This window comes from Triticum aestivum, chromosome 7A, assembly GCF_018294505.1.
Source record: "Triticum aestivum cultivar Chinese Spring chromosome 7A, IWGSC CS RefSeq v2.1, whole genome shotgun sequence".
Lineage (NCBI taxonomy): Eukaryota > Viridiplantae > Streptophyta > Magnoliopsida > Poales > Poaceae > Triticum > Triticum aestivum.
Genome location: NC_057812.1, coordinates 551,288,812 through 551,310,262, shown reverse-complemented (window position 1 = coordinate 551,310,262; position 21,451 = coordinate 551,288,812). Strand labels below are relative to the sequence as shown.

Sequence of the window (21,451 nt, the reverse complement as noted above, 5' to 3'; positions counted from 1 at the left end):
GCGTCGAGCAATTCATGAGGGGGAATTTCAGAGCCTTTGGTCCACAAACTTGTTCATCGGACAATGCCTTGAGTAGGTCGAGTACTGCAGCAGAAGGACACCACCTGCTCGGGCTACCACTAGGACGTACGAGAAGGAAACCAGCAAAGTGGGTTCGGCCTGGCCCAGGCATGGTGAAACTTAATGTTGATGGAGCTGGCCAAAACATCAAACAAAGGGGCGGTCGGAGTTGTCTACAAGAGTGAAGATGGACATTTCCTGGGTGCTTCGGATGTTGTGTTACCTGGGGTGATGGATCCAACGACCCTGGAAGCTCATGCATGCAGGGAGGCCACGGAGATCTTTCGGTGGCCACTGAAGTCCGCAGCAAGGCCGTCGTCTCGGGCCAGAGTGATCATTGCAAGGACCAACACTAGCGGCTGCAGAGCGGTCACGACGCTCTTGGCCACGACCCCTTGTTGGATCTAAGCATAGACCGGCCCACAATGGCAACCTAGCTAGCCCCCGACCAGACATGGCAAGGGAAGACACGCCCTGTATTGCACGTCCATGGTCAAATCTGGGAAAGAACCCGCCCACGCCGGCATCCCCGGCCAGCCAGCCATGGCCAGATCTGGGCAGGGAAGAGCAGGTCGCGGCGGTCGATTGCCGATGGCCCGGGATGGGGCAGCTGCAGCCCTCCTGGCCACACCGTCAAAACCTAGCACCCCTAGTTCGCGGTGGAGAACGGAGCCCAACCGGCGGCCATGAACACGGGCACCACAAGGAGACGAACGACTACGTCGGGCGAAGGGAAGGACACACAACAAAGGGAGAGAAGTCCTGCCGTCACTGCCTTCCGCATGGGGCTTCGCCTGGTAGCGGCGAGAGGATAGAGGAGGAATAGGGGCCCCAGAGACGGCGAAGATTGGAACACTACCCGTGTTGGCCCGTTGAGGACAACGCAGGAGCCTTGTTTGCTTCACCCTTTTTATTTTTTCGAAAACACTAAAGCCCATACGCGTTGGTGTTACCCAACTCGCCCACACGTCTGGATCGTCGTTCACTGTTTTTTACACGAATCTTGACACAAAAAGGTGGATTTAGTGTGCCACGTAGGATGGGGCTGGTGTGTGGGCGTTGGAGAGTTTGCCCACACGCCCGCACCACGCTGTTTGCCAGCTGCATTGTGTGGAAGAACTGCTTTTCGCCCACACAGCCACTAACTAGGCCATGCGTGTGTGGGCGAACTGCTTTTCGCCCACACGACACTACTATCTTGTGGATGCCAACTGCAGTTACGCGAACGTGGCAACTCGATACACACACATGACAACTGTGATTCTTTGCTACATGGCAAATGCAGTTACGCGAACGTGGCAACTCGGTACACACATGGCAACTGTGATTCTTTGCTACACGGCAACTGCAGTTGCGCGTACGTGGCAACCAGATAAACACACATGGCAACTGTGATTAACAATACATATGGTTGGACCACACATGGCAACTAGGTAAACACACATGGCAACTACGTTTTTGACCATATGTGGCAAGTAGTTAATCACACACGGCAACTACGGTTTGATTACACGCGGCAACTACCATAAATTAGACATGGCAATTATAGTTAACCAAAATAGATAGAGTTGCCATGCTTTTACAACTACACTTGCCATTCCGGATGACTACATCTGCCAACCAGGATGGCAACTAAATCGTCATCCCGCGGGGTACCTAACGTAGCTGCATCAGGACGTGTGGGCATTTTTGCTTCGTGCCACACGCACGGGGTGGAGATGAGTAGTACTTGTTGGGCGTGTGGCACGAAGTAGCCGCGCCCACACGTGTGCGCAATTCTAATGTCCGCCCACACGGCGCAATTCTAATGTCCGCCCACACACAGTCTGTGTGGGCTGCCTCCTGCTCACACCACACATGATATGTGGGCGCATGTCGTATATGCCACACGTGTGACAGTTATCGGCGTCCTATTTGTTTGGTCGGACTTGTTACTTTTGGTTGTGCATATCTATGCAGAGGCAGAGGTCCGACATCGCTCTTCATGTTATATATCCACATGATACTATATTTAAGTTAATAAAAGTGCCCTTTGTAGAAACGATCTTCTTTTTGTCGGATGGACTATAGTTGTTTAGTTTCTCTTCACAGAAGGATGCTCTCTTGCAGGAGCTTCGAGCTAGATGATAAAATGCTCAGCGTGGACACACAGGCGCGTGACCAATGGAAACCTCAAGTTCAGCGCAAAATCGAGCGATTTTCAGGTCTCATGGGCATCAAAGAAACGCTGCCCAGGCAGTTGCGGACACACCAACACCATTTCAAATTAACCACATGAACTCGGTTACCATGGCATTTTATTTGACTTGATTCTACAACCGAACACACCCTAAATCATCCGTAGCGACGGTGGACAGCCAACAGGTCCATCCCAAACACAACAAAGGCAGCAACACACAAACAAGTACACTCAACTGACCACATTCATGAATCCAATAATGCGGGACTGCTCAATCGCGGTCATCATTCATGAATCCAAATGTACCCACTGTATACATGTTTTGCTACCTGCCCAGAATTTACAATGAACAGATGTATGTATTCCTCATTTGAGGATTGTATGCATTCCTCCAAAAAAAAAGTATGGTTCAGACTCTAATAGCAAGTCAGAGATCATGTCAAAATATGCCCACCGCATACATGTTGCAACGTGCCGACAATGCACAGCGAACAGATGTACGCATTCCTCTTCGCTTCTAATACCATAAAAGCTCAAATCTACAATCTGCAGGGCATGAGCTTTCGATGTTGCCCAATGAAGGATCCTCAGCCTCCGAGGCTATTGCCCAATGAAAAACATTTGCACGTTGGACAACGATTTTAGCCACCTCGTTTTAAACTCATAACTGAACCGAAGATGCATGGAACAAAAATAACTGTGCAGTGCAAATGGTATTGGCGAGTATAAACCGGAACGATAGACGCTAGTAACTAATTTGGTGTTTACAATCACAATACACAAAGTGTAAGAAACTCTAAAAGAAAGATATATACTGGTACTTGATAATATATGTACACTTTATACTAACTACACCTACCAAGTTTTTGTCCGAAAAAATGAGGGAGCACCCCTGGCCTCTGCAACTATTCCTATTAATTAACTCGTATCAAGAGCTTTTGGTTATCCTTATTATGATGTTAATGCACCTTCCTAGTAATGCTCTTATTTTTCCGCTGTATGTCCTCAACATGTCTATGCTCTCCTAGTCCAAACAGAGAAGGGAACTTAGTTCTAGTCCAATACACAATGGGCATTCATGTTCATGCACACCATTGGACACCAGCTATACTGGAATTTATGTGTCACTTAAAAATCATTAGTGTGCTCTGGTTCCCAATTATATAAGAAATATAAATGCATTGCTCAATTTAACAGCCGGTGTGTAACTTCAGTCGTTCAACAGATTGTAACCATAGGGTGCTGAAAATGCTGAATACAGGTATACTACAGAGGGTATGATTACCTCATCTCGGATTTCGAATGATAGGCGCAGCTCTCTTGTACCATGACACTTCGTGAGAAACCGCAGTACACTTCTTTCAAAAGCATGTTCATTTGTTTCTAAGGATAACCCCAAGATATCCACATTAGGGATGACTATGTCTTCCATCAGGAGCAACGAGCTATCCATCCTCGGCTGATTCATTGGAAGTCAAAAAAGGTGAGCCCATAAAAATGATCCTCAGTGAATTTACACTCTGAGTAACAGATTGAGAAACTACATCAGCCTTAACTTTCGATCTTTTCCTTGTATACTCTGAGAATCCTTGCAATATATACATATCTAAAAACCACCAGTAGAATATCTTACGCATAAGTCAAAAGGCACAGTAGCATATTCTACAAAACCAACAATGCTGCTCCTGAAGGATACTTGCACATGTACAGACGTGCAAAGTCAAACCACTTGAAGTATATCCTACAATACCAACAGTGCTGTTTCTGAGCTCCTATTTTCTGCTTTCCTGAACGACACTCGCAAACTCAAACCACTGAATGAATATTCTACAATACCAACGGTGCTGTTTCTGAACTCCCATTTTCTGCTTTATTGAACGATACTTGCACATGTACAAACAAAAACTCAAACCACTTGAAGTATATCCTACAATACTGACAATGCTGTTTCTGACCACCTATTTCCTGATTTCCTGAAGGATACTTGCATATGTACAAACTTGCAGACTCAAACCACTGAATGTACATTCTACGACACCAACGGTGCTGTTTCTGAACTCTTATTTTCTGGTTTATTGAACGATACTTGCACATGTACAAACACAAACTCAAACCACTTGAAGCATATCCTACAATACCGACAATGCTGTTTCTGACCACCTATTTCCTGATTTCCTGAAGGATACTTGCATATGTACAAACTTGCAAACTCAAACCACTAGAAGCATATTCTACAATACCAACGGTGCTGTTTCTGAACTCCCATTTTGTGCTTTATTGAATGATACTTGCACATGTACAAACAAAAACTCAAACCACTTGAAGTATATCCTACAATACTGACAATGCTGTTTCTGACCACCTATTTCCTGATTTCCTGAAGGATACTTGCAAACTCAAACCACTAGAAGCATATTCTACAATACCAACAATGCTATTTCGGAACTCCTATTTTCTGCTTTCCTGCTCTAATTATGCTTGTGCACTTCCATACTAGTCAACAGTTACTTAACCATCTTGTGCACGTGTCGTTTGATGTACTTCCCCACCCGATTGTAATTTCTCACACTCCTTCTATCAATGAAAAGATACGTATGATCTTGCCTCGTTACAATACAATTTTATCTCAATGGCACACTGATCGATATTATTCAAGGAGAGAATAATTTATGCTCATGAATAACATTGCACAGTTTAAGTCCAAGAGGAGACCGTAAAAATAATTGTATCCAAGAGGAAGAAAAGGCACTCACACCAAGAGTCATCTCAAGCTCAAGGTGGTGAACTGCTGCAAAGCGACCAAGAAACCCTGCACATATCTGAGCCATCTGAAAACCTCGCCAACGATGTGTGTCGATAGGAGGTGCTCCGAGCGTCTGGAGGCATGGCATCTCTCCGAGGTGGACAGACTCTAGATCATAAGGCCCATTCCACCTGAACACCTCTAATCTCTCTGCAGTAATGCTGGCAACTGGTTTGAGAGAATCATAGAAGCAGCGTAGCACATCTAGCTGATGGAGCCCTGGAGCCGTGATGTGGAGACGCTCAAGCCCCATGAGATAGGACAGATCAATAGATACCAGAGACTTGGAGTTGAGCGTCAGCACGTTCATGTCACGGACGCTGCTCATGGTTAGTTCTTGCAAGGACGGGAGCATGGTGTCGCTGATGAGAAACTGGCCCCGGGACTGGAAGTTCTGCAACCGCATCAGCCTAAGCGCGTCGAAGACGCCGACCCGTGGCAGCTCCACGGTAAGAAACCCGAGGCGAAGTCGAATCTCTGTGGCTCTCCTGAAGCAGGGCATCTCGGACGCCTCGCCGTCGTGCCGTGGTCGTCGTCCCCGAAAGAGCTCTTCCATTTCGTCCGACACGGCGCGGCTGTCGTCGAGGTGGAGCCGACCGCAGAGGAGGGGCGCGGCGAGGGAAAGCCAGGCGAAGGTCTCCCGCGCGTCCACCTGGTAGGGCGAGACGGCGAGGCTCTGGATGTCGTGCGCCTCCGGGGCGGCGAGGGCCTCGTAGGCCGCGAGGGCACGGGCGGGCACGGAGGGGTGTACGCCGTCGAAGAAGAGGTGGGGAAGCTGGGGCCATACGCCGCGCCATCTCCGGGAGAGGACGCTCGTCGCGACGGCTTCCTTGGTGCGGAGGCGGAGGAGGATGTCGACGAGGAGGTGGTCGGGGAGGCGGCTCAAGAAATCCACGCCGCCTCCAGGGACCGCGGCGGCGGCGCCGGGGACGGCCGCGGGGGCGAGCGCGGCGGCCTTGTTGGGGGGCTCGCCGTTGCTTTCCATGGGGGCTCGGGATTTGGGATTTCTCCCTCCTGGTTCTGGTTCTTTGTTGTTGAGCGAGCGGGCTCCGGGGCGGGGAAGGCGACCTCGGTGGGGAAATGTTGAAGAGAGCCGTTGGGCGGAAACCTGCTCCTTTCCCTTTTATATTTTACGAAAAAATCAACGGGAAATTGTTTTGTTGGGATTTTGTGAGGAACAATACCAAAAGTGAAAATTAGGGATTTATGCAAAATTCTGTCCATAGCATACAACTTAATTTCAAGTGCAACGTAAATTAAATAGGAAAAACACTCAATGTCAACCGGCTGAAAATGAATATCACGTCCGTCGCTTCCTCTACACAACACGTGTCCCTATGGGCTCTACATATGTATCCATCTGATTTTTTGAAATAGAACTTAGTTGCATCGTATTCCACGACTCTCTCCCCCCTCTCTCTCGCATCTCTCCTCCCCAGATAGAATGAGACGCTACCAATCGGCTTCGCCACGCGCTCACGCGCGCCCATGCTCGCCATCGACCCGCGTCGGTAGTCGTCATTTCGCCGGTGAGGTAGGCCTTCACCGCCGTCCTTCACTTCCTGCTATTTTTGGTTGACGGCTCGCTCACCTCAAGTTGCTTTTCAGGCGAGGCACGACTCATCAGCGTGCTTCTGCAACAGCAGGTGCGACGACTCTACAGACCTGTTGCGGTCGGCGGTGACGCGCTAGACGCAGGCAACGATGGCGACGCTTCTGCACATTGTTTCCAGTTGCAAAATTTTCTGCAACATTATCTATGTTGCAAAAGTTTTTCCACAGATCACCATTGTTGTAACAAAAGTGAAGACAAAAAACCTATGTTGCAAAAAACGGCAACATATCCTATGTTGCAAAAAAAAAACACTGCAACACGACATCTGTTGAAAAAAAATCCACACCCCAACCTATGTTGCAAAAAAATCCGCAACACAACCTCTATTGCAAATGTTTTTTTACAACATGATCTCTGTTGCGAAGTAGAGGAAACATTCAACCGATAGATTGTGTCAGATCCGACAGCTTGCAAGGTGGCAGATCTTTTAATAATATCTGTCGGCCTAAGCACAACAACCCCCATTAAATAGTACATAAATTAAACATGACATAATTCATATGGTTCATCTAGATTTCGTGTGCTTCATGTCGACACAGTCGCCGGTCCACCTCATTTTTGATGGCCTTGGGGTTCTTAGCACGATGACTAGTTGGCTGGGAGGGAAGTTCGCTTGCGTAGGCTGGACAACAAATCAAGACCACGGTCGCTTATTTGATCCTAACCGTAGAACGTGTTCCTAAGGTTAATGTCCTATGGTTTTCTAGGATGAATGTGATGTGAAATCCTAAAAGGAGCACCCAATTAGTAAACAAGTATAAGAAATAACATGATTGATTCCTCGGCTTACGTCAAGAAAAGAGTGAAGTGCATCATAGTGTTGGAAATATGCCCTAGAGGCAATAATAAATTAGTTATTATTATATTATATTGCATTGTTCGTGATAATCGTTTATTATCCATGCTAGAATTGTATTGATAGGAAACTCAGATACATGTGTGGATACATAGACAACACCATGTCCCTAGTAAGCCTCTAGTTGACTAGCTCGTTTATCAATAGATGGTTACGGTTTCCTGACCATGGACATTGGATGTCGTTGATAACGGGATCACATCATTAGGAGAATGATGTGATGGACAAGACCCAATCCTAAGCCTAGCACAAAGATCGTGTAGTTCGTATGCTAAAGCTTTTCTAATGTCAAGTATCATTTCCTTAGACCATGAGATTGTGCAACTCCCGGATACCGTAGGAATGCTTTGGGTGTACCAAACGTCACAACGTAACTGGGTGGCTATAAAGGTTCACTACAGGTATCTCCGAAAGTGTCTGTTGGGTTGGCACGAATCGAGACTGGGATTTGTCACTCCGTGTAAATGGAGAGGTATCTCTGGGCCCACTCGGTAGGACATCATCATAATGTGAACAATGTGACCAAGGAGTTGATTACGGGATGATGTGTTACAGAACGAGTAAAGAGACTTGCCGGTAACGAGATTGAACAAGGTATCGGGATACCGACGATCGAATCTCGGGCAAGTATCGTACCGCTAGACAAAGGGAATTGTATACGGGATTGATTGAATCCTTGACATCGTGGTTCATCCGATGAGATCATCATGGAACATATGGGAGCCAGCATGGGTATCCAGATCCCGCTGTTGGTTATTGGCCGGAAAGTTGTCCCGGTCATGTCTGCATGGTTCCCGAACCCGTAGGGTCTACACACTTAAGGTTCGATGATGCTAGGGTTATAGGGAATAGATATACGTGGTTACCGAATGTTGTTCGGAGTCCTGGATGAGATCTCGGACGTCACGAGGAGTTCCGAAATGGTCCGGAGGTAAAGATTTATATATGGGAAGTCCTGTTTTGGTCGCCGGAAAATTTCGGGTTTTATCGGTAATGTACCGGGACCACCGGGAGGGTCCCGATGGTCCACCAAGTGGGGCCACCAGCCCCGGAGGGCTGCATGGGCCAAGTGTGGGAGGGGACCAGCCCCAGGTGGGCTGGTGCGCCCCCCCACAAGGGCCCAAGGCGCCTAGGGTTTGGGGAGGGGGCGCCTCCACCTAGCTTGGGGGGCAAGTTCCCCCTCTCCCCCCTTGGCCGCCACCCTATATGGGTTTGGGGCTGCCGCACCCCTTGGGGTGGAAACCCTAAAGGGGGCGCACCCCCCTCCCTTTCCCCTATATATACTTGAGGACTTTGGGGCTGACAACAGATGAGTTTTGACCGCTCCATGGCGCAGCCCTGCCTCTCTCCCTCCTCCTCTCCCGCGGTGCTTGGCGAAGCCCTGCAGGATTGCCACGCTCCTCCACCACCACCACGCCGTCGTGCTGCTGCTGGATGGAGTCTTCCCCAACCTCTCCTTCTCCCCTTGCTGGATCAAGGCGTAGGAGACGTCACCGGGCTGCACGTGTGTTGAACGCGGAGGTGCCGTCCGTTCGGCACTAGGATCTCCGGTGATTTGAATCACGACGAGTACGACTCCATCAACCCCGTTCACTTGAACGCTTCCGCTTAGCGATCTACAAGGGTATGTAGATGCACTCTCCTTCCCCTCGTTGCTAGATTACTCCATAGATTGATCTTGGTGATGCGTAGAAAATTTTGAATTTCTGCTACATTCCCCAACAGTGGCATCATGAGCTAGGTCTATGCGTAGTCCTATGCACGAGTAGAACACAAAGTAGTTGTGGGCGTGGATTTGTCAATTTGCTTGCCGTTACTAGTCTTATCTTGATTCGGCGGCATCGTGGGATGAAGCGGCCCGGACCGACCTTACACGTACTCTTACGTGAGACTGGTTCCACCGACTGACATGCACTAGTTGCATAAGGTGGCTAGCGGGTGTCTGTCTCTCCCACTTTAGTCGGATCGGATTCGATGAAAAGGGTCCTTATGAAGGGTAAATAGAAATTGGCATATCACGTTGTGGTTTTGGCGTAGGTAAGAAACGTTCTTGCTAGAAACCTATAGCAGCCACGTAAAAACTTGCAACAACAATTAGAGGACGTCTAACTTGTTTTTGCAGCATATGCCTTGTGATGTGATATGGCCAAAAGGATGTGATGAATGATATATGTGATGTATGAGATTGATCATGTTCTTGTAATAGGAATCACGACTTGCATGTCGATGAGTATGACAACCGGCAGGAGCCATAGGAGTTGTCTTAATTTATTTATGACCTGCGTGTCAACATAAACGTCATGTAATTACTTTACTTTATTGCTAAAGCGTTAGCCATAGTAGTAGAAGTAATAGATGACGAGACAACTTCAAGAAGACACGATGATGGAGATCATGATGATGGAGATCATGGTGTCATGCCGGTGACAACGATGATCATGGAGCCCCGAAGATGGAGATCAAAAGGAGCAAAATGATATTGGCCATATCATGTCACTATTTGATTGCATGTGATGTTTATCATGTTTTACATCTTATTTGCTTAGAACGACGGTAGCTTAAATAAGATGATCCCTCACTAAAATTTCAAGAAAGGTGTTCCCCCTAACTGTGCACCGTTGCGAAGGTTCGTTGTTTCGAAGCACCACGTGATGATCGGGTGTGATAGATTCTAACGTTCGAATACAACGGGTGTAAGCCAGATTTACACAGCAAAAACACTTAGGTTGACTTGACGAGCCTAGCATGTACAGACATGGCCTCGGAACACGGAAGACCGAAAGGTCGAGCATGAGTCGTATAGAAGATACGATCAACATGAAGATGTTCACCGATGTTGACTAGTCCGTCTCACGTGATGATCGGACACGGCCTAGTTGACTCGGATCATGTTTCACTTAGATGACTAGAGGGATGTCTATCTGAGTGGGAGTTCATTAAATGAACTCAATTATCATGAACATAGTCTAAATTGTCTTTGCAAATATGTTGTAGATAAATAGCTCATGTTGTAGCTCCCTGTTTCAATACGTTCCTAGAGAAAGACCAAGTTGAAAGATATTGTAAGCACTGATGCGGACTAGGTCCGTAGTCCGAGGAGTGTCCTCACTGCTACACAGAAGGCTTACGTCTTTGATGCACCGCTCGATGTGCAAACCCCTACAACGTCGTCTGTGGATGTTGTGAACACCTGACAGACACATCCTGATGACTACTTGATAGTTTAGTGCACCATACTTTACGGCTTAGAATCGGGATTCCAATGACGTTTTGAACGCCATAGAACATATGAGATGTTCCAAGAGCTGAAATTGGGATTTCAGGCTCATGCCCGTGTTGAGAGGTGTGAGACCTCTGACAAGTTCTTTTGCCAACAAGATGGAGGAGAATAGCTCAGCTAGTGAGCATGTGCTCAGAATGTCTGGGTGCTACAATCACTTAAATCAAGTGGGAGTTAAACTTCCAGATAAGATAGTGATTGATAGAGTTCTCTAGCCACTATCACTAAGCTACTAGATCTTCGTGATGAACTATGACATGCAAGGGATGGAGTTGATCCCGGAGCTGTTCGCGGTGCTTAAGACCGCAAAGGTAGAAATCAAGAAGGAGCATCAAGTGTTGATGGTTTAACAAGACCACTGGTTTCAAGAAGGGCAAGGGCTAGAAGGGAAACTTCATGGATGGCAAACCAGTTGCCGCTCCAGTGAAGGAACCCAAGGTTGAACCCAAACCCGAGACTAAGTGCTTCTATTGTAAGGGGAACGGTCACTGGTAGCGGAATTACCCCAAATGCATGGTAGATAAGAAGGCTGGCAACTTCAACAAAGTATATACGTGTTATTAATGTGTACCTCACTAGTACTCCTGGTAGCACCTGGGTATTGGATACCGGTTCAGTTACTATTATTGGTGACTTGAAGCAAAAGCTACGGACTAAACGGAGACTGGCTGAGGGCGAGGTGACGATGTGTGTTGGAAGTGTTTCCAAAGTTGATGAGATCACCATCGCACGCTCCATCTGCCTTCGGGATTAGTATTGAACCTAGATAAATGTTATCAGGTGTCTACGTTGAGCATGAATATGATTAGATCATGTTCATTGCAATACGGTCATTCATTTAAGTTAGAGAATAATGGTTATTCTGTTTACATGAATGATACCTTTCATGGTCATGCACCCTATGTGAATGGTTCATTGAATCTCGGTCGTGGTAATACACATGTTCACGCCAAAAGATGTAGAGTTAATAATGATAGTACCACTTTCTCGTGGCACTGCCGCTTAGGTCATATTGGCGTAAGATGCATGAAGAAACTCCATGTCGATGGATGTTTGGAGTCACTTGATTTTGAATCGCTTGACACATGCGAGCCATGCCTCATGGGCAGGATGACTAAGACCCCGCTTTCAGGTACAATGAAACGGGCAAGTGACTTGTTGGAAATCATACATGCTGATGCATGTGATCCAATGAGAATTGAAGCGTGCGGTGGATATCGCTATTTTCTCATCTTCACTGACGATTTGAGTAGATATAGGTATATTTACTTAATGAAGCACAAGTCTGAAACGTTTGAAAAGTTCAAGCGATTTTAAAGTGAAGTTAAGAATCATCATAACAAGAATATCAAATTCCTATGATCTGATCAATGAGAATATCTGAGTTATGAGTTTGGCAATCACTTAAGACATTGTGGAATTGTTTCACAGTTGAAACCACCTGGAACACCACTGAGTTATGATGTGTCCGGACGTCGTAATCGAACCTTATGAGATATGGTGCGATCTATGATGTCTCTTATCAATCTACCGTTTTCATTTTGAGGTTATGCGTTAGAGACAGCTGCATTCACTTTAGATAGAACACCATCTAAGTCCGTTGAGACGGCGTCGTATGAACATTGGTTTGGCAAGAAACCAAAGTTGTCGTTTCTTAATGTTTGGGGCTGCGATGCTTAAGGCTTCAGCCGGAGAAGCTCGAACCCAAAGCAGACAAACACATCTTCATAGGATACCCAAAGGTGATAGTAGGGTATACCTTCTATCTCAGATCCGAGGGCAAATTGTTTGTCGCTAAGAACGGGTCCTTTCTCGAGAAGGAGTTTCTCTCGAAAGAATTGAGTGGGAGGAAGATAGAACTTGATGAGGTTGTCGAACCTTTACTTCAACCAGAGAGTGATGCAACACAGAAAGATGTTTTCTGTGGCGCCTACGTCTGTTGAATAGGAAGTTAATGATAGTGATCATGAAGCTTCGGATCAAGTTGCTATCGAACCTCGTAGGTCGACAAGGATATGTACTACTCCTAAGTGGTACGGTAATCCTATCTTAGATATCATGTTGTTAGACAACAATGAACCTACGAGCTATGGAGAAGCGATGGTGGGCCCGTATTCCGACAAATGGTTAGAAGCCATGAAATCCGAGATAGGATCCATATATCAGAACAAAGTATGGACTTTGGTGGACTTGCCCGATGATCGGCAAGCCATTGAGATAAATGGATCTTTAAGAAGAAGACGGACGTGGGCGGTAATGTTACCGTCTATGAAGCTCGACTTGTGGGAAAGAGTCTTTTCACAAGTTCAAGGAGTTGACTACGATGAGAATTTCTCACCCGTAGCGATGCTTAAGTCCGTCGGAATCATGATAGCATTAGCTGTATTTTTCGATTATGAAATCTTACAGATGGATGTCAAAACAAGTTTTCTTACCAGTTTTCGTAAGAAAAGTTGTATGTGATACAATAAAAGGTTTTGTCGATCCTAAGGATGCTAAAAGGTATGCTGGCTCCAGCAATCCTTCTATGGACTAGAGCAAGCATCTCGGAATCGGAATATATGTTTTGATGGAGTGATCAAAGCTTTTAGGTTTATACAATGTTTGCTAGAAACTTGTATTTACAAGAAAGTGAGTGGGAGCACTACAATATTTCTGATAAGTATATGTGGATGACATATTGTTGATCTGAAATAATGTAGAATTTCTGGAAAGCATAAACGGTTGTTTGAAGAGTGATTTTCAAAGGAAGACCTGGATAAAGCTGCTTACATATTGGGCATCAAGATCTATAGAAATAGATCAAGACGCCTGATGATACTTTCAAAGAACGCACACCTTGACATGTTTTTGAAGAGTTCAAAATAGATCAGTCAAAGAAGGGGTTCTTACCTGAGTTGTAAGGTGTGAAGTTGAGTAAGACTCAAAGCATTGACCACGGCATAAGAAAGAGAAAGGACGAAGGTCGTCCCCTATGCTTTTGTCATAGGCTCTATACGGTATGCCATGCTGAAGTACCGCACCTGATGTGTGCCTTGCCACATGTCTGGCAAGAGGGTACAAAGGTGATCTAGGAGTAGATCACCAGATAGCGGTCAAAATTATCCTTAGAGGAATAAGGAAATGTTTCTCGGTTATGGAGGTGATAAAGAGTTCGACGTAAAGAGTTACGTCGATGCAAGCTTAACACCTATCCGGATAGCTCTGAGTAGAGATACCGGATACGTATAATGGAGCAACAATTTGGAATAGCTCCAAGTGGAACGTGGTAGCAGCATCTACGATGATAAAGTTTTGCGAAATACATAGGGATCTGAATATGGCAAGACCCGTTGACTACAACCTCTCTCACAAGCATAACATGATCAAACCCAGAACTCTTTGAGTGTTTATCACATAGTGATGTGAACTAGATCACTGAGTCTAGTAGACTCTTGGATGTTGGTCACATGGCGATGTGACCTGTGAGTGTTAATCACATGGCGATGTGAACTAGATTATTGACTCTAGTGCAAGTGGGAGACTGTTGGAAATATGCCCTAGAGGCAATAATAAATTAGTTATTATTATATTATATTTCATTGTTCATGATAATCGTTTATTATCCATGCTAGAATTGTATTGATAGGAAACTCAGATACATGTGTGGATACATAGACAACACCATGTCCCTAGTAAGCCTCTAGTTGACTAGCTCGTTGATCAATAGATGGTTACGGTTTCCTGACCATGGACATTGGATGTCGTTGATCACATCATTAGGAGAATGATGTGATGGACAAGACCCAATCCTAAGCCTAGCACAAAGATCGTGTAGTTCGTATGCTAAAGCTTTTCTAATGTCAAGTATCATTTCCTTAGACCATGAGATTGTGCAACTCCCGGATACCGTAGGAATGCTGTGGGTGTACCAAACATCACAACGTAACTGGGTGGCTATAAAGGTTCACTACAGGTATCGCCGAAAGTGTCTGTTGGGTTGGCATGAATCGAGACTGGGATTTGTCACTCCGTGTAAACGGAGAGGTATCTCTGGGCCCACTCGGTAGGACATCATCATAATGTGCACAATGTGACCAAGGAGTTGATCACGGGATGATGTGTTACGGAACGAGTAAAGAGACTTGCCGGTAACGAGATTGAACAAGGTATCGGGATACCGACGATCGAATCTCGGGCAAGTATCGTACCGCTAGACAAAGGGAATTGTATACGGGATTGATTGAATCCTTGACATCGTGGTTCATCCGATGAGATCATCATGGAACATGTGGGAGCCAACATGGGTATCCAGATCCCGTTGTTGGTTATTGGCCGGAGAGTTGTCTCGGTCATGTCTGCATGGTTCCCGAACCCGTAGGGTCTACACACTTAAGGATCGATGACGCTAGGGTTATAGGGAATAGATATACGTGGTTACCGAATGTTGTTCGGAGTCCCGGATGAGATCCTGGACGTCACGAGGAGTTCCGGAATGGTCCAGAGGTAAAGATTTATATATGGGAAGTCCTGTTTTGGTCGCCGGAAAAGTTTCGGGTTTTATCGGTAATGTACCGGGACCACCGGGAGGGTCCCGGTGGTCCACCAAGTGGGGCCACCAGCCCCGGAGGGCTGCATGGGCCAAGTGTGGGAGGGGACCAGCCCCAGGTGGGCTGGTGCGCCCCCCCACAAGGGCCCAAGGCACCTAGGGTTTGGGGAGGGGGCGCCTCCACCTAGCTTGGGGGGCAAGTTTCCCCTCTCCCCCCCTTGGCCGCCACCCTAGATGGGTTTGGGGCTGCCGCACCCCTTGGGGTGGAAACCCTAAAGGGGGAGCACCCCCCTCCCTCTCCCCTATATATACTTGAGGACTTTGGGGCTGACAACAGATGAGTTTTGACCTCTCCATGGCGCAGCCCTGCCTCTCTCCCTCCTCCTCTCCCGCGGTGCTTGGCGAAGCCCTGCAGGATTGCCACGCTCCTCCACCACCACCACGCCATCGTGCTGCTGCTGGATGGAGTCTTTCCCAACCTCTCCTTCTCCCCTTGCTGGATCAAGGCGTAGGAGACGTCACCGGGCTGCACATGTGTTGAACGCGGAGGTGCCGTCCGTTCGGCACTAGGATCTCTGGTGATTTGAATCAAGACGAGTACGACTCCATCAACCCCGTTCACTTGAACGCTTCCGCTTAGCGATCTACAAGGGTATGTAGATGCACTCTCCTTCCCCTCGTTGATAGATTACTCCATAGATTGATCTTGGTGATGCGTAGAAAATTTTGAATTTCTGCTACGTTCCCCAACACATAGGTCCTCGAACTATTTCAAAGGTGTCATGTAGGCCCTTGAACTATTTCAGAGGTGTCACATATATACACACTTATTACACTTGAAAGATTTTTTTAGGACCTAGATGACACTTTTCATAGTTTGAGGACCTATGTGACACCATCGAAATAGTTCAAGGACCTAGGATGCACTTCACTCTCAAAAAAGTATGATACACCACATCATTGGTTTGCTCCTCATTTTCTTCATCATCGTTGTACCTTTTACTTACATCTGCGGAAGCCATGGAATGCTTCTCTTAAAAAAAGTATCCACCCCCTTCCTTTCTTCGTTCTATTTGATGCTTGGTTATCATCTATGATGCACTTGCTTGTCTACACATCTACATTACCCTACGTAAGGGAAGCAGAGGGTGTTGGGTGGGGGGGGGGGGGGTATATAACTATGTGAAGGAATGATGATAGGCAATACCAAAGAAGAGATTTTATAGGAACATTTTGGGGGTTTATGACGGTGGTGAATTCTCTAGCCATTGGAGATGAAAGTAAGAATTTTTTAAACCATGTATATTGCATTAATTATTGACGAACAATGAGAATATAATATATTCTACGCAATTTCGGGGTAGGACCATCCTTGTTTTTAGATATCTTAGCATGTGTTTACATGTTGTAGGACAGGACACTCTCCTGTGGTGGTAGCTTCAAATTCATAATTATGCATATGATTTCATTCAAGCATCAGGATTAAGATAACCAAAATAAATAAATACGTAATCCAAAACTGTAATTTACAAAGGTGAAAATATTTTTTTATTAAAAAGACGAATAAGAAAAGTGTTTTATCGTTTATGTCACTAGTTGTGTCTCACTACTTAATTTTACCATTAGAAGTTATAACTACTAAAAAATGCCATTGATACATGAGATGCTTGCTCAAAAATGCCATTGATACGATGAGATGCTTGCTCAAAAATGACATTAGATATCTAAAAAATGCCATCGCTCCGTTAGAATATTTGCTCAAAAATGCCATTAGACATTGTTATTTTCACTTCAAACCCGTTGACCATGTTATATGACAGGAATAAGCCTAGACCCACATGTCAGTCCTCTCTATCTCACAATGATAAGTGTGGCCCCACTTGTCAGGAGTAATCAAGCAAATAATTTTACAGAAAAATAAGAACGATGTCCGGATCAAGTAGGCCCCACACTTTATTTTAGTGAGATAGAGGGAGAGCTGGCATGTTGGTCCATAGGTATTTATGTCATTATAACATGGCAAAAGAGATTTGAGATCACAATAATGATGTCTAGTGGCATTTTTGAGTATGTGTCTAATGAAGCGATGGAATTTTTGAGCGGTTGAAATTTCTCGTGGCAAAACTGAGTAGTGGGACACTATCGGTGGCATAAATGATAAAAACCCATAAGAAAATGGAGAGAAACAGAAAGAAAAACGAACCAGAAAATAAAAGGAAATAAGAAAGGGAAAGCCGAACTTGGGCCAGGCCCGGGACAACCCTTCTCATGGATAGGCGCAGCCCGCAGGACTCGGAGCCCGAGTTGGTGGTGGAACCCAACTCGAAGTCGCTGCTCCCGTCCATATAACCCAACCCAGCCGACCCACAGGATCTCGCCGCGGAATCCCGATATTTATTTTTCTTGCGTTCCGGTCCCCAGGCTTCGAGTTATTTCCCTGGTCTGGTGCTCGCGCGGCGGCGGCGGCGGCGGAGGGTTTGCGTCGGCGCTCTCGCGAGCTAGGGTTTCGGGCCGAGGAGGAGGAGGAGCGAGATGGAGGAGGTGACGGAGGGGGTCAAGAACCTGGCCGTCACGGAGCCGCACAAGAAGAACCGGATCCAGGTCTCCAACACGAAGAAGCCGCTCTTCTTCTATGTCAACCTCGCCAAGGTGAATCCCATTTCCTCTCCCCGCCCCTTCGATCTCGGCTTGTTTGTTCCGCCCGGGTATTCGGGGAGGGCTTTGATCCGCACCGGGGTCCGGTCTAAAACCCTTGGAAAGTCCTCCCCATCTTGTTTTTCTGTTGATTCCTGCGTTTAGTTTAGTTTTAGAACGCCTGTGCTGGGATTAGATTCGCTCTGTGCACTTTCTGTTGTTGAGTCTGCGTTTCCGCTGGTCTATGCGGTTTATTTCGGGGCATAGATTTAGTTTTGTGATGTTTTTTTTTTTGCGTGTTTTTGTTGTGAAATCGGAAGCTAATGCTGTTGTGGCGATGATTTTGCAGAGGTACATGCAGATGCATAACGAGGTGGAACTCTCCGCTCTCGGCATGGGTAAGCTCCTCTGCCCTTCAGGATTATTTCAACTGTCTGGTACCAGGCTACTAGCGATTAGTAATGGCTGCTGTGCTTCTGCAATGAAGAGCTCATGAGCTTAGAACCGATTATATAAGCCTACCTCGTCATGATTTGTTTTAGTTTTAGATTTGACCAAAATATTCAGTGGTTGTTCTTGTTCGCGATGTCATTGTGCAAGTTTATTTTTCAGCATTCATGCTGATTGTCCCAACTTATGGATGGTTAGTGTTCTCCTAAGTCCTTAGGAAGGGTCAGTCGATTCTAATGACTTCTAAAACTAATGTTTAACAGTGTTGTCGCTTACATGTGCTGTCTTACTAATTATGTCTTTCAAACCATCGGGTTGCCTTGATTTCTTATGTGAGATGCTGTATATTAAAACCATCGGATATGCAGTTAACTTTTCAAATGCAGCTGAGAATTGCCAGTTACTCCATGTACAGGAGCTCATTTACGTTATAAATCCATGTACAGGATGCTCTTTGGCTACTATGCAGTACACCCAAGAACTTGAGTACTTTTTTACCAGCTTGTCTGTGTTGCTTTGGCTGCTGTTATGTTCTTTTCTTGTCAATCCAAATTTTTGGAAATTTATTATGTGATCAAAGTATCATTCATTTTAACATCACAAAACTAATTCATCCTTCGGCTGTTTGTCTGATCCTCTTTGATGTTAAAGCCATCAAATGCCAGTTTATTTGTCTCCTTCGTTCTGCTCATTGATTCTTTGTTATGGTGCTTGAAATGTCAACTGATGAATCTCTTGTCTATCCTTTCAGCTATCGCCACTGTGGTGACAGTTGCCGAAATTCTGAAAAATAATGGCCTTGCTGTTGAAAAGAGTAAGACTCAGGTTTCCTTGTTTGTATATTCATCTTTGCATTTTCGTTCTCTCTAGTTACTCAAATCAAATAAAATCTCTTGCAGAAATCATGACATCCACTGTTGATGTCAATGATGAATCAAGGGGCCGCCCGATGCAGAAGGCTAAGGTTAGATTTCTTCCTCAATTCCCATGAAAGATAGCCGTGTTTTCCAACGGTATGCCAATGTTTGCTGATCCTTTAAACTGTTTCTACACCAGATTGAAATAGTGCTGGGCAAGACGGAGAACTTCGACGAGCTGATGGCCGCCGCCGCGGAGGAGAGGGAAGTCGCAGCCGCCGAGGAGGGCGAGGAGCAGGGCTAATAAACTGTCTTGAGCCGGCTGTTGTAGCTTTTATTTAGTACTTGCTGCTAGGTTGTGTGTTATCTTCTCTTGGCCAGCAAGAGATAGGTACTTGTGTAACCAAAGAGTTCTTTGTATTTGTTTCGTCTCCGTGGTAGTTTAATGTCGATGGTATTCTGGTTCACTCAAATGATATGCCTTGTGTTTTATTCGTTTTATTATTTGGTGCTGTTTGTTAACCTTGTTTTGACGCCTCGCTTGTGAAAGAAACCCTCGGACACAATACTACTCGGAGTCGTATCTCTAGAATCTGTTTGGGATACTGGACACGGGGTTTCAACTCATAACCAAAGACTATTGCTTGTACGCAAGTCATATCCTATGAGTTTTGCACAAAAGGTCTATAGATAGATGCCTCAAAAGACCAACTTCCGCGAGCCCCTAAGAGCATCTCTAGCAGGTCCTGGCAAAATATTTGTGGGATGAGTTTACATGGTCTGTTCCGAGCCGAAGGCCTCGCGGTACCGTAAATTTTCTTGAGCCTCACAACTTTTTGATTTTTAACAATATCAACCGAACAGAATTATAATATAAATTAAACGTATGAATATAAATGATCCGAAAGGCAATTCACAGTACAACAATCTTCATTACAACAACCGTTCAAATTCTAATAATTAGTACAACAATAAATTGTTCAATCACACACAAATACATATGAAATTTATAAAATTAAAATTAAAATGGGAGTCTAATCTCCCATAGAGTTGCCACTATGCTCAACAAGATCATCGCGGAGCTGGTAGTGTGAAGCACTATTCTCAATCTTCCGGCATGTCTCAAGAAATGCAGTGATCTCACCTGCGTCCCTGCCAGGCTTCACATGGCTACCCACATTATCATAATAAAACTCTTAAGTTCAAATTTCTCTCATCCTCGATGATCATATTGTGTAAAATTACACATGCGGCCATGATGTTTTTGAGGGATTTCTTATCCTAGAATCGAGCGAGACCTCAAACAATGGAAAACCAAGCTTGCAACACAACAAATGCCCTCTCAATATCTTTTCGGCATGTTTCTTGTGCTTCGGCAAAAATTTCGTGCTTCTTGGTTTTGGGGTCACTGATGGTCTTCATAAATGTTCACCATGGAGAGGTCTTCACAAATGTTCACCATGGAGGATAAATACCGTCGGCAAGATAGTACCCCATGGTATAATCATGGTCATTGATGGTATAGTTGCAAGCCGGAGCTTTTCCACTCTAGCTGAGCATAAAGATGAGAACGATGGACATTGATATCATTGAGAGACCCTGGCAAACCAAAGAAGCATGCCAAATCCATAAATCGCGTGAAGCCACAGCTTCAAGCACATTGGTAGGTTTACGTTTGTGTCCAATGTATTGCCCTGCCCAAGCCATCGGGCAGTTCTTCCACCTCCAATGCATGCAATCAATACTCCCAAGCATGCCCGACCATCCACATTCTTCGTTCATCGCCATCAACTTCTTTGTGTCCTCCTCATTTGGAGCTTGAAGATACTCTGGGCCAAAAACCCGAACCATTGTCTTCACAAACACCTGCACGCATTTGATAGTGGCATCTTCTCCAATGCGAAGATATTCATCGGCATAGTCGGCGGGAACGCCATATGCAATCACTCTCATCGCCGCCGATATTTTTTGATATGTATTAAAGCCAAGCAAACCGGCAGCATTCCTTCGACGAGTGAAAAGACGACAATTTTGCTCGCAACCTTCAATGATGCAAACGAAAAGAGGCCTACACGTTCGATACCGCCTACAGAATAGGTGAGCCGGATATGTCGGTACCTTGGCGAAGTAGTCCTTCATAAGCATCTTGTCACTGAGAGATCGGTTGGGCAGAATGCATAGCTGGTCAA

General features: G+C 45.7%; 2 protein-coding genes across 2 annotated transcripts; one reads left to right on the top strand and one right to left on the bottom strand.

Moving 5' to 3' along the window:
- Positions 1 to 2,508: 2,508 nt before the first annotated feature.
- LOC123151972 (putative F-box/FBD/LRR-repeat protein At4g03220) lies at positions 2,509 to 6,104 on the bottom strand. Its single transcript, XM_044571591.1, has one exon. The coding sequence runs from the start codon at positions 6,025 to 6,027 to the stop codon at positions 4,891 to 4,893; it is 1,137 nt and encodes a 378-aa protein (XP_044427526.1). The 5' UTR covers positions 6,028 to 6,104; the 3' UTR covers positions 2,509 to 4,890.
- Positions 6,105 to 17,678: 11,574 nt separating this feature from the next.
- LOC123148155 (uncharacterized protein At2g34160) lies at positions 17,679 to 19,763 on the top strand. The gene is made up of 5 exons (XM_044567519.1): positions 17,679 to 17,970; positions 18,305 to 18,353; positions 19,157 to 19,219; positions 19,305 to 19,369; positions 19,462 to 19,763. The coding sequence occupies exons 1-5, from the start codon at positions 17,854 to 17,856 to the stop codon at positions 19,564 to 19,566; spliced, it is 399 nt and encodes a 132-aa protein (XP_044423454.1). The 5' UTR covers positions 17,679 to 17,853; the 3' UTR covers positions 19,567 to 19,763.
- Positions 19,764 to 21,451: the final 1,688 nt, after the last annotated feature.

What these genes read in the sequence shown, in the direction of transcription:
- LOC123151972 (XM_044571591.1), bottom strand. Translation starts at nt 6,027, where the DNA reads ATGGAAAGCAACGGCGAGCCCCCCAACAAGGCCGCCGCGCTCGCCCCC.
- LOC123148155 (XM_044567519.1), top strand. Translation starts at nt 17,854, where the DNA reads ATGGAGGAGGTGACGGAGGGGGTCAAGAACCTGGCCGTCACGGAGCCG. An exon ending in TGGCCTTGCTGTTGAAAAGA is followed by an intron (nt 19,220 to 19,304) that starts GTAAGACTCAGG and finishes AATCTCTTGCAG; the next exon opens with AAATCATGACATCCACTGTT. An exon ending in GCCCGATGCAGAAGGCTAAG is followed by an intron (nt 19,370 to 19,461) that starts GTTAGATTTCTT and finishes TTTCTACACCAG; the next exon opens with ATTGAAATAGTGCTGGGCAA.